Raw genomic sequence first — 12,944 nt, 5'->3', positions numbered from 1 at the left:
TTGTCTTCCACATTGTCCTTAGACTCCATGCAAGTTCCTCTTATCGGCACAGATATGACTAGGCGAACGTTCTACCATCGACTAAGAAACCAACAAACCAATATTATTTTATATAACACATACTTCGGAGAACAATAAGGATGTTACAGTGCAAATCTAATTGTCAATGTTAATCACACATAATAGATCGTTTGCTTCAGTGATGATCTACATTGCCAATTTCAAAAGGACATTATGGGTAGACTGCGTCGTCAGGATCATTTGAGGAAACTAACAAGAATGACACAGAATATATTTGACATTGCCACTACCAGCATAATTAACACAGGTGCTTCAGACCAGAGCAGCACGAGCGGGAGTGAGCATACTGTCTCCTTGCGGAGACGAATGTTTGGTGTTGCAGCTGAGATTGTCGACATCGTATTGTATTGTTGTGCCACAGTTCTCCACTTACGTTTTAATAGTAGCCCCCCGTCGCAGATTTTTCATGAACACCACTCAGGATCCTAAAAGTATAGATCAGGTCGCGTCTTACTCTTTTAAAATCTAGTGGATACAAACTAAAATTCTGGAAGCCTTTCTTATAACTCAATTCACCAATTCCTGGTAGTAGACATGCAACCTTTTTTTTAAATACTATTTAAACAATTACACACGTTCTGAAATAAGTAGACGAAGACTGAGCACACGACTTCAGATGTGGTCTCACCAATGTCCTGTGCAACTAAAGCATAAGTTGCTTTTCACAGTAAATTCATTTGAAGCCTACTTGTAACAATAAGCGAGTTTCGGTTTGATTACTTTTGTAATTTGTCCGCTATAATATACCAATCTTAATCAATCAGCTTTCTTAGTTATTTTCTTTACCTGTCCAGTAGCTGTACTGTAGCCTTTTTGAGACTCGTGCACTCGGACAGTCTGAAACTTATTTCCGTTGGAGGTCTGCATTTTTTTTACCATTCAAATAGTAAGCTTCGTTTTTATACTTCCTACCACATTCGGCAATATCATGGTTATCTACATTATACCCGATTTGCCGGATGATTAACCATTCTATCTATGCACCTTTCCAAGTTCCTGTCGGGTCTCCTTCACTCTTTACTTTCTCAGCAATGTTAACGCCGTCAGCGACAACCATAGTTCCAATTCCTCCATCCAAGTCAATTGCATAAATTGTACAATATTAAGGCTGTAGCACTTATCCTTCTTACTCACCAGGAAATACGCACTGTTGGCACAGTTATTACCACTGCAATGTCACATCTGCGCTAGACCCTGCGTTCGATTCAGGCCTTTGGTGATCGTCCGTGTGGAGTTTACACGTTCTCTTGTGTCTGCGTGGGGTTTCTCGGGCTATTCTTATTTCGTCCAACAGTCCAAATTTGTGCAGGTTATGTGGATTATCCGTGAAAGAGGTTGCCGCCATGTGGGCAATGACCCAGGAAGAGTATTCTTTCGGATGGTCTCCGAGAAGAATGGTCTCTTTATGCATGATAGGAAGTATATGAATTATATGTATTTACGTATAATCATGACACCTGCCTGTTTCCTATTCGTCATCAAAACTTGCATCCAAGACTTGATACCCAGATGCGACTAGCTTTTTATTTTCCGTACAGGCTTTTAATGGATAACTTTATCAAGTTTCTTCCAGAAATTGAAGAACAGTCTTATGATCCATTCCCCTCTGTACTCGATAAATTGCGATTAATTAAGTTAAATAACCCCATAACCAGCACAGTACAAACAGAAACTATCGAGGACAAGGGTCCTATGCCGAGCAAACTTCAGATGTTTCAACAATGACAATCTCTGATGATAATAATGTTGGAAAGCAGAACGTTGATTTTCAGCACAATTTGCTTTCTATGGCTACAGACAACGTCCGTGTCCAAATGCAGCAAAACGAAGAGAAGTCGTAGCACTTCATTATCACCACAAATATTTGCCACATACGCACGTTTATACAGTTTTGTATCATCTACAAGATGCAATTCAAGATGTTATCGGTGCTATGTTCGCAGCACAATCGAAACCGCGACCTCCACAATCCAAATGGACAAGGAACGCCATTTGCAAATCTCCCGCCAAGTCACTGATGATTTGGCAAATTGAAGTTTATCAAAATTCCTTTCTGGTCGTAAATTGAATATCCTGAAACGTCTTCCCCATCATCTCTGTATGTGTTCCTATACACACACTGCAGCCCTGCAAAAGTGTCAAAACTCGTAGAAAACCAGAGTAGTTTCGGAATTTGTAACAATCTAACCAATTTTCTGAAACTTGATATCTATTTAGCTTTTATTATTTTCTGAACATATTTAAAGATGATTAAAGTATGTTGACGAGACCTCATGTCCAATAACTTTATTTTTCTTACATCTGAGGACAAATGCTCCATAAAAGTAATGGCAATTTTTTCCAAAATTGTGGACATCTGTATTCATATTTTTTGAATTAATTAAGAGTACCCAATTATTTTTTCCAATTAAGGGACAAGTTAACGTTGCCAATCCACCCATCCTGCACATGTTTGGGTTGTGGGGGCGAAACACACACAAACCTGGGGGGATTTCTCAAACTCCATGGACAGTTACCCAGAACTGGGATCGACCCTGAGGTGTCGGCGCTGTGAGGCAGCAGTGCTAACCACTGGGCCATCGTGCTGCCTTCCATTGATATTATTTAATATAAGACTTGCTTTTAACCAGACGTTACTAAGTTTCACTTCGCTCAAGGAAACAACTAGTCTTCGCATTTATCATGGTTTATTTAAGGAATTCACAGATTATGGTCGTTAATGTGACACTTAATATAACATTTAATCTTTTAAGACAATGCTTAATATAATTATTTCCTTGTAGTTCTGTTGCCAAAATGTCCTGTTTTGTCGGAGGAGGTATGTGCAAATGATAAAGCGAATGGAAGACACCGGTTTTGTCATCTTTAAAAATATATATATATGCATCTTTTAGCATTGGAAATTAATCAAAGTACATAAATGAATGCAACTTATTGGTGGGACGGCATTGCAATAACTAGGATGGCAGACATTTTAAACACAAACAAATGAAATCACATTGCGCATAACGAAAATCCAGTTCATTCACTGCTTGCAAATGTTTCTAACCAGTCTTCTAAATTACCTTGAATCTGCTTCACCTTCTCAACTGATGGAAGGGAATAACAACGTTTTTGTTAGTGGATTAGTTACACCTCTATGACGCAGATGAATATCATTGTATCCAGCGTGTTCTGACAGCATTATAGTGAAATTAGGATTCGTGTCGGATGTTAAACATAATAATTTAATCCATCTGTTTATCATGGGCATGATTTTAACATGGTTGATAGGGCAAATGCATCACACAACAGTATTTATTTTGGAGCAAACGTATCCCAAGTCAACAAGAGGATGCACATTGTCGGTTTATGCTTTTCGATTTTGTTCGAGACTTTTTTGAAATATATTTCTATGTAGTTATTAGAGGTGGTCAGTTGGAATCACAGAATGTAAATATTCCTGAAAAGAAATTTGTTGAAGCTTTGAATTTTGCACTCATTTGGGAAACTGAAATAATATCGCTATCAGGCGAATCAATTATAAACTTCACGAGAAAACATTGGTAATGTATTACGAAGTGAACTCTGAATGTCGAACGCGTTGCTGTGCAGAATGTGCCAGGGACTTGATGCTGGCAGTTGACTGCGTAGCATTCTTTGAGAACATCAGACTAGCAGCTTGCCTCTGGTTGGTTAAGACATTAGTACAATTATTGAACTATTGAATTGCTTTCGCTAAACAAATTAACGGACAATAGCAATCGATTGTGGTCTATTTTGAAAAAAAGGGCGCGAGGAGAGCGATAGGCACAGACTAAAAGATCGTGAGGGGCGCGGCTATTCTGTGGATTCCGACTGCAGGGAAAACGGAAAAGTTACGTCAAAATATAGCTGTGACCTGATTGGCTGGTAGGAAATGTGCACTAAATGTCAAAATGAAACATTCTTAAACTAATTGAACATAATTGATTAATTACCGAACCGTAATTTAGAGGGGAGTCTAAACCAGAGACTGCAAACGACTGTACTTACTATTTACATTTCGAGTAGAAATACAGTGCAAGGAAACATGCGGTGAAAAGTAACATTTTTGAAGTCAATAATTATTTATTTTTAATATAATTTGTTAATTAGTTAACGCAATATCAATCAGAGGGCTGCCGTGCTCTGACTGAGATGTGGCATGCCCGGGAGGCTTCCAGCGACCAGATGGCTACATCTGCAGAAAGTGCATCCAACTGCGACTCCTCGCAGACGGCATGGTACGCTTGGAGCAGCTGTTGGATGCACTGAGGAGCATGTAGGTGCCGCAAAGCTTCATAAATAGCACTTATGGAGATATGGTCACACCCAAGATGCAGCCAGAGAGATAGATGCCCACCGTAAGTGGCAGGCAGTCAGTGCAGGAATGCCCTGTGATTGTCCCCCTCTCCAATAGGTATACCATTCTGGATACTGTTGTGGGGTAACCTATCACGGGACAACAGCAGCAGCCAGAGCATTGGCACCACGGCTGGCGCTGATGTTCAGCAGGGTGGGTCAAGGTGCAGAAGAGCAATAGTCACATGGTACTCTATAGTCAGTGGCGTAGGTTGGCGTTTCTCTGGACGTGAAAGGGACTTCAGGATGGTATGTCGCCTCCTCGGTGCCAGCGTCCAGGATTTCTCAGAGCGGATAGTGGGCATCCTGAAGGGGGAGGGAACACAGACAGAGGTCGTATTACATATTGGTACGAACGACATAGGCAGGAAGGGGGTTGAGATCCTGCAGCAGGAGTTCAGGGAGAAAAGAAGTTTGTTAAAGGACAGGACTTCTGGAGTTTTAAATAGGGATTATTCCCTGTGCCACGTGCCAGCGAGGCTAGAAATGGGAACATAGAGCATATCAACACGTGGCTAAACAGCTGGTATAGGAAGGAGATTTTCAGGTATCTGGACCACTGGTAGATCTTCCAGTCAGATGTGACCTGTATAAGAAGGCTGGGTTGCATCTAAACTGGAGAGTTGTAAATATCCTGGCCGTGCGGTTTGCTAGTGTCACAAGGGAGGGTTTAAACTATTGCGGCAGGGGAATGCGTACTGGAGAAATAGGTTGGAAGTGAACAATCGGGGGAGAACTAGGGAATAGGGCCAGTTTGGCTCTGAGAAAGAGAAGACTGGGAGATGTTGCTGAAAATAGCGGGACTGGTGCCCTGAAGTGCAAATGTTTTAGTGCAAGGTGTACAACAGGTAAGGAAGATGAAGTCAGGGCTTGGGTGAGTACTTAGATCTATGATGTTGCTGCCATTGCACAGACCTCGTTGAAGGAGGAAAAAAATTGGCATCTAAACTTTCCAGGATATGGTTGTTTCAGCAGGGATAGACGTGGATGTAAAGGCGTGGCGGAGGTGCGCTACTGGTTGGGGAGAATATCACAGCTGAATTGCGGAAGGATACCTCAGAGGGCAGCCAGGCTTTTGCGTAGAAACCAGTAATGAGAAGGGTGCAATCAAAATGTTGGAGGTTTACTACAGGCCTCCCAACAGCCATCGGGAGATTGAGGAGCAAATAAGTAGACAGATTTTGCAAAGGAGTAAAAGCAACTGGGTTGTTGTGATGGGAGACTTTAACTTCCCCAATATTCACTGGGACTCACATAGTGCTGGGACGTGGACGGGGCAGAGTTTGTAAGGAGCATTCAGGAGGGCTTCTTAAAACAATATATAGATAGTCCAACTAGGGAAGGCGCTGTACTGGATCTGGTATTGGGGAATGATGCAGGCCAGGAGGTAGAAGTTTCAGTCGGGGTGCATTTCGGGAACAGTGACCACAATTCAGTAAGTTTTAAATTGCTGGAGGACAATGATAAGTGTGGTCCTCGGGAGAATGTACAAAATTGGGGGAAGGTTAATTGTAACAATATTTGGCGGAAACTGAAGAACATAGATGTGTGGGTAACTCAACATCTGACATGTGGCAGGCTTTCAAATGTCAGTTGAAAGGAAATCAGGACCGGCGTGTTCCTGTGAGGAAGAAGTACAGATATGGCAAATCTCGGCGACTTTGGATAACGAGAGATTTTGGTGGCCTTGTGAAAAAGAAAACGGAGGCATTCGTCAGGGGTAGAAGGCTGGGAACATACAAAGTATATGTGGAATATAAGGAAAGTAGGAAGGAACGTAATCAAGGAATCAGGAGAGCTAAACGGGATCACGAAAAGTCGTTGGCAAATAGCTTTGAGGAAATCCTAAGGATTTCTACACATACATAAAAAGCAAAAGGGTAGCCACGGAAAGGGTTGGCCCACTGAAGGGGATGGGCGGGGATATATGTGTGGGGCCAGATGAAATGGGCGAGGTAATAAATAAATACTTTACATCAGTATTCACCAAAGCAAAGGAATTGGCGGATGTTGAGTCTGGAGACGGGTGTGTAGATGTCCTATGTCACATTGAGATCCAAAAAGACAAGGTCTTGGGCGTCTTGAAAATATTAAGGTGGATAAGTCCCCAAGACCTGATGGTATCTACCCCAGATACTGAAAGAGGCAAGACAGCAAAATGCTGAGGCCTTGACAGAAAGCTTTAGATCCTCACTGTCTTCAGGTGATGTCCCACAGGACTGGAGAATAGCCAATGTTGTTCCTTTGTTTAAGAAGGGCAGCAAGGTTAATCCAGGGATCTACAGGCCGGTTGGCCTTACGTCAGTGGTGGGGAAATTATTTGAGAGATTTCTTCGAGACAGTATCGAATCCCATTTGGAAGCTCATGGACATATTAGCCAGAGGCAGCACGGTTTTGTTAAGGGATGTCGGGTCTCACTAACTTGATAGAGTTTTTCGAGGAGGTCCCAAGGATGATTAATGCACATAGGGCAGTGGATGCTGTCTATATGGAACAGTAAGGTCTTTGATAAGGTTCCTGATGGCAGACTGGTGCAAAATCTGAAGTCGCACTGGATGAGAGGTGAGCTGGCAAGATGGATACAGAACTGGCTAGGTCATAGAAGGCAGGTGGTAGCAATGGAAGGGTGCTTTTCCGATTGGAGTGCTGTGACTATTGGTGTTCCACAGGGATCAGTGCTGAGAGCTTTGATGTTCGTAGTATGTGTACATCATTGGGAGAAAAATGTATCTGGTCAGATTCGTAAGTTTACAAAGGGAACAAAGTTTGGTTGAGTTGCAGACAGCAATGAACACTGTCAGAGTATGCTGCAGGATTTAGATCACTTGGAGACTTGAGCGGAGAGATGGCAGATGGAGTTTAATCCTGACAAATGTAAGGTCATGCATTTTGGAATGTCTTATGCAGGTAGGGAATATACAGTGAATGGTGGAAACCCCAACAATTTTGACAGTCAGAGAGACCTACGTGTACAGGTCCATAGGTCACTAAAAGGGGCAACACAGGTGAATAAGGTAGTTAAGACGGCATTTGGCATGCTTGCCTTCATTGGCCGGGGCATTGTGTATCAAATAGGCAAGTCATGTTGCAGCTGTCAAGAAACCTATTTCGGCCATACTTTGAGTACAGTGTTCAATTCTGGTCGCCACACTAACAGAAGGATGCGATGGCTTTGGTGAGGGTGCAGATGAGGGGCGAAATTCTCTGACGCCACGCAGGGCCGGAGAATCGCCCAGGGCCGCCATAAATCCCGCTCCGCGGTGGCAGAAATTCTCCACCACCCGGCAATTGGCGGGGCCGGGATTCGCGCCACGTCGTGCGGCCAGCCCCCTGCGGTGATTCTCCGGCAGATGGGCCGAAGTTCCGCCGCTGGGAGGCCTCTCCCTCCGTGGAGGTTTGAACCATCTCTGGTGGCAGCGGGATCGGCGGCGCGAACGGGCCCCCGTGGTCATGGGGGGGTGGGGGGCGCGGTGCGATCGGACTCCGGGAGGTGCCACCACTGTGGCCAGGCTCTTTCTCTTCCGCGGCCGCTGTGGCGCCTGGCGGCGGTCGTCAAAGGCCGTTGGTGCAGTTTTGGCGCCAGTCGGCGTGATGCCAACCGCTCCAGCGCGGGCCCAGCCCCCAAAAGTGCGACACCGGTTTGGAGGGTCGAAGGGCCTGTTCCTGTTCTGTACTTTTCTTTGTTCTTTGTTATTTGATACAGTGCTGTACATGGGAAATGTTTTACACTGATTCCCTGCAATTCTATTCGCTTCAGCAGCCGTTAGCACGAAATTTATCTGAAAGTGCATTCTAAACTTCTCACCTGAATTTTGTTGGTCATGTGAAAAAGAATTAATGACTAAAAATAAAAAAGGTGAGCAATTCTGAGGCGCAGTGGTTACCACGGCTGCCTCACGGCGCCCAGATGCTGTGTGCGATGTGGTTCCGGGATACTCTCCGTACAGTATTTACATATTCTCGCCGTGTCTGCGTGGGTGTCACCCCCACAATGCAATAAAATATGCAGGGCAAGTGTATTCGCCACGCTTGCTTGACCTTCACTTGGAAAAAAACAATTAGGTACTCGAAATGTATTCTTAAAAAATACAAAAAGTTGAGTTCAAAATGCTACTTTACCAAGTTGCAGCCGCAGAGACGCGTTCTCTGAAATATTGAAAAAAGGGACAAATAAGAAAATGGCGTTAACATCGAATATCGAAGATTACAGCGCAGTGCAGGCCGTTCGGCCCTTGATGTTGCGCCGACCTGTGAAACCACTCTGAGGCCCGTCTACACGATTCCCGTATCATCCTGATGTTTATCCAATGACCATTTAAATGCCTTTATTGCTTTTTGGATTTTTTTTCTTATAAATTTAGAGGACCCAATTATTTTTTCCAATTAAGGGGCAATTTAGAGTGGCCAATCTACCTATCCTGCACATCATTGGGTTGTGGGGGTGAAACCCAAGCAGACACGGGGAGAATGTGCAAACTCCACATGGACAGTGACCCAGGGCCGGGATTCGAACCCGGGTCCTCAGCGCCGTAGGCAGCAATGCTAACCACTGTGCAGCCGTTCTGCCCCTAAATGCCCTTAATGTTGGCGAGTCTACTACTGCTGCAAGCAGGTTATTCCACGCCCTTACTACTCTCTGAGTAAAGAACCTACCTCTCACATCTGACCGATTGCTATCTCTGCTCAATTTAAAGCTATGCCCCCTCGTGCTAGCCATCGCCATCCGAGGCAAAAGGCGTTCACTGTCCACCCTATCTAATCCTCTGATAATCTTGTATGCCTCAATTAAGTCACCTCTTAACCTTCTTCTCACGAAAAAAAACAGCCTCAAGTCCCTCAGCCTTTCCTCATAAGATCTTCACTCCATACCAGGCAACATCCTGGTAAATCTCCTCTGCACTCTTTCCAGTGCTTCCACAACCTTCCTATAATGTCGCAACCAGAAATGCACGCAATACTGCAAATGCGGCCGCACCAGAGTTTTGCTCTGCTGCAACATGATCTCATGGCTCCGAAACTCAATCCCTCTGCAAATAAAAGCTAACACACCATACGCCTTCTTAACAACCCTATCAATCTGGGTGACAACTTTCAGGGATCTATGTACTTGGACACCGAGATCTCTCTGTTCATCCACACTACCAAGAAACTTACCATTAGCCCAGTACTCTGTCTTCCAGTTACTCATTCCACAAAAGAGTCACCTCACACTTTTCTGCATTACACTCCATTTGCCACTTCTCAACCCAGCTCTGCAGCTTATCTATGTCCCATTGTACCTGCAACATCTTTCCGCACTGTCCACAACTTCACCGACTTTAGTGTCATCTGCAAATGTACTCACCCATCCTTCTACGCCCTCCTCCAGGTTATTTATAAAATTAACTAACAGCAGTGGCCCCAAAACAGATCATTGTGGTACACCACACGTAACTGAAGTTCAGGCTGAATATTTCCCATCAACCAGCACCCTCTGCCTTCTTGCAGCGAACTAATTTCTGATCTAAACAACAAATTACCATGAATCCCATGCCTCCGTATTAGCCAACCATCGGGAACCTTATCAAACGCTGAACTAAAATCCATATAAACCAGCTCAACTGCTTTACACTCGTCAACCTGTTTGGTCACCTTCTCAAAGAACTGAATAAGTTTTGTGAGGCATGACCTACACTTCAGAAAACCGTGTTGACTATCCCAAATCAAATTATTCCTTTCTCGAAGATTATAAATCCTTTCTCTTATAAACGTTTCCAAGACTTTACCCACAACAGAAGTAAGGCTCACCGGTCTTAGTTACCGGGGTTGTCTCTACGCCCCTTATTGAACAAGTGCTGTCCTCAAGTCATCTGGAACTATTTCTGTAGACAATAACGTGTTACAAATCAAGTCACGGCTCAGCAATCCCCTCCCTATCTTCCCAGAGAATCCGAGGATAAATCCCATCCGGCCCAGGGGACTTACCTATTTTCACACTTTCCAGAATTGCTAACATCTCCTCCTTATTCACTTCAAATCCTACTAGCCTAGTAGCCTGTATCTCAGAATTCTCCTCGACAACATTGTCTTTTTCCTGCGTGAATACCGACGAAAAATATTAATTTAGCATCTCACCGATCTCCTCGGACTCAAAGGAAACGTTCCCACTACTGCCCTTGACTAGCCCTACTCTTAAACTAGTCACTCTTTTACTCCTCTCATACATAAAGAAAGCTTGAGTGTTATCCTTGATCCCATCTGCCAAAGACTTCTCACGTCCCCTCCTGGCTCTTCTTAGCTCTATCTTTAAGTCCTTCCTAGCTAACTTGTAACTCTCGAGAGGCCTAACTGAACATTCACGTCTCATCTTTACATAAGCCTCATCCTTCCTATTGACACTTGATTCAATTACTTTTGTAAACCACGGTTCCCTCGCTCGACCACATCCCCCCTGCCTGACAGGTACATACTTATCAAAGACACTCAGAAGCTGCTCCTTGAACGAGCTCCACATTTCAATCGTGCCCATCCCCTGCCGCTTCCTTCCCCATCGTATGCATCCTGAATCTTGCTACATCGCATCATTATTGCCATTCCCCCAGCTGCAACACTTGCCCTGCGGTATATACGAATCCCTTTCCATCGCTAAAGTAAACTTAAACGTTCGAACAACTTGAAATTGAATTTTAAAGAAACGCATTTCGACTGTTTCGGTTGTTCACATTTACTCGGTCGACACAATTGTTGCCATGTATATATGGATAGTACATAATATGTATATATGTATATGTGTATATATGTATTTAAGTATGTAAATATGTATATATGTATATATATATGTAGATATGTAGATTATTGTATATATGTATATATGCATCTATGCATATATGTATATATGTATTTATGTGTACATGTAGAAATGTGTATCTGTATCTCTGTAAAGATGGATATGTCTGTATATCGATACACACGCACACACACCCACATGTATATACAGTTCGATATACCTTTTTTCAGTGACTCAACTGAAAAATAATTAACGATAATATGTTATGCTTGCAGAGTATGTACAAATCATGAAGGTATATTTTTATATTATCATTAGATGCAGTACATTTGTTCGTTATTTGCAGCGAGAGAAAATAAGTAAAGAACTTACATTTATGGATGGCAAGTAACTTTGTACAATATTGTAATTACATATGGCACTGCAGCGTTCAGCGCCAGGGATCCGGGTTGAATTCCCGTTGCTTCCCTTGCGTCCTACAGTGCAGAAACGTTCAGGTTAGATGGATTGGCATGCAATTTTTCCCTTAGGTATTCAAAGTTTAGCTGGGGTTACAGGGATATGTTGAGGATTGTGCTTTGGCGGCGTGGTCCTTGAGAGGGCGAATGCAGAATCGATGTGTCGAATGGCCTCCGTCTGAACTGTCGGGATTCTATGATTCAGATATCCGATGTCGGCACATCGTAAATTAGTTCGATGGAGTTGGTGAATGGAAACATTTAATGTAACTGTAATTGCAGACAACGTGAATGCGTAATCAATTTTAAGATAAAACTATGCAGCGCAACAGAAAACATTCCTGCACCTTTTTTTAGCAGATTGCAAGCAGTTCGACTCCACGGATGTAACTGAAGCTTCCATGATGGCGGTCCGATTCAGGGAACCAATATCTTGGCGAGTTTGTACAGCTGGAGCACAGGTTTGAGATTGGAAGTCAGCGAATCGGCATGAAAATGTAAATTTCCGAATAAACATAATTTCAGTTTTCGATATCGACGTCGAGGAGAGGCATAAGGAAACAACTGAGGAGTTATTATTTTTTTCGGGGCACAATGCGAAATTGCAGATGTGCAAACAGAGCAAGTTAAATTTCAGGCGGAGTCTTCGATTGACCTGCTTCGGCGGGAGAGGTATATTGTGACGGTCAAAATGGAATGGAGATGATTTGTTCCGGACAGAGATCAACGCAGTACTTTGCCCTCCGGTTAGCATTCTCTGACCCATATCTGTTTCTCTGTACGCTGTTGAATTTGGCCTATTAGGACGTGTTGCACGATGTGGAATTCTGATTATATTTGTTCTTATCAATATTATTCGGGCTGCTATCTTCAAGTTTCCGTTTAGTGGCAAATAGTAAGCAATACAGAAAACGAATTGTGCATAAATACTGTACAAACATAACTAATTTCGATTATGAACAGAGTCTCATATGGTCATAGAGATCTCCAGCACAGAAATGGCCCTTTGACCCATATTCTCTGCCTCACACAAAAACAATCACCAATAACATTTCGAGAATTTGGCCCATAGCCTTGCATGCCTTGGAATCGTAAGTGACATCTTTATGATTCTTAAATGTTATGAGGGTTATTGCCTCCACCAGCATTCCAGGTCGTGAGTTATAGGCTCCTTCCAACATCTGGGTGAAAAGGTTCTACCTCACATTTAAACCTCCGGCTCCTTAGCTGTGACCTAACACAGGGCCATTGGTCTCCCCAGCGAGGGTAATGATGC

At 43.4% G+C, this 12,944-nt stretch overlaps 1 protein-coding gene across 1 annotated transcript in view; it reads right to left on the bottom strand.

The window, feature by feature from the left end:
* Nucleotides 1-12,944, bottom strand: part of LOC119976528 — a 291,544-nt gene that overhangs the window by 73,860 nt on the left and 204,740 nt on the right. The window contains exons 14-16 of the mRNA XM_038817080.1: nucleotides 11,431-11,448; nucleotides 8,564-8,590; nucleotides 3,147-3,170 (exon numbers count right to left, since the gene is read on the bottom strand). Coding sequence (XP_038673008.1) covers nucleotides 3,147-3,170; nucleotides 8,564-8,590; nucleotides 11,431-11,448 — 69 coding nt within the window. The remainder of the gene's footprint in view (nucleotides 1-3,146; nucleotides 3,171-8,563; nucleotides 8,591-11,430; nucleotides 11,449-12,944) is intronic.

The sequence above is a fragment of the Scyliorhinus canicula genome, chromosome 13 (genome assembly GCF_902713615.1).
Source record: "Scyliorhinus canicula chromosome 13, sScyCan1.1, whole genome shotgun sequence".
Taxonomy (NCBI): domain Eukaryota; kingdom Metazoa; phylum Chordata; class Chondrichthyes; order Carcharhiniformes; family Scyliorhinidae; genus Scyliorhinus; species Scyliorhinus canicula.
The sequence above is the reverse complement of the archived record's forward strand: the minus strand, read 5'-3'. Positions and strand labels throughout refer to the sequence as shown.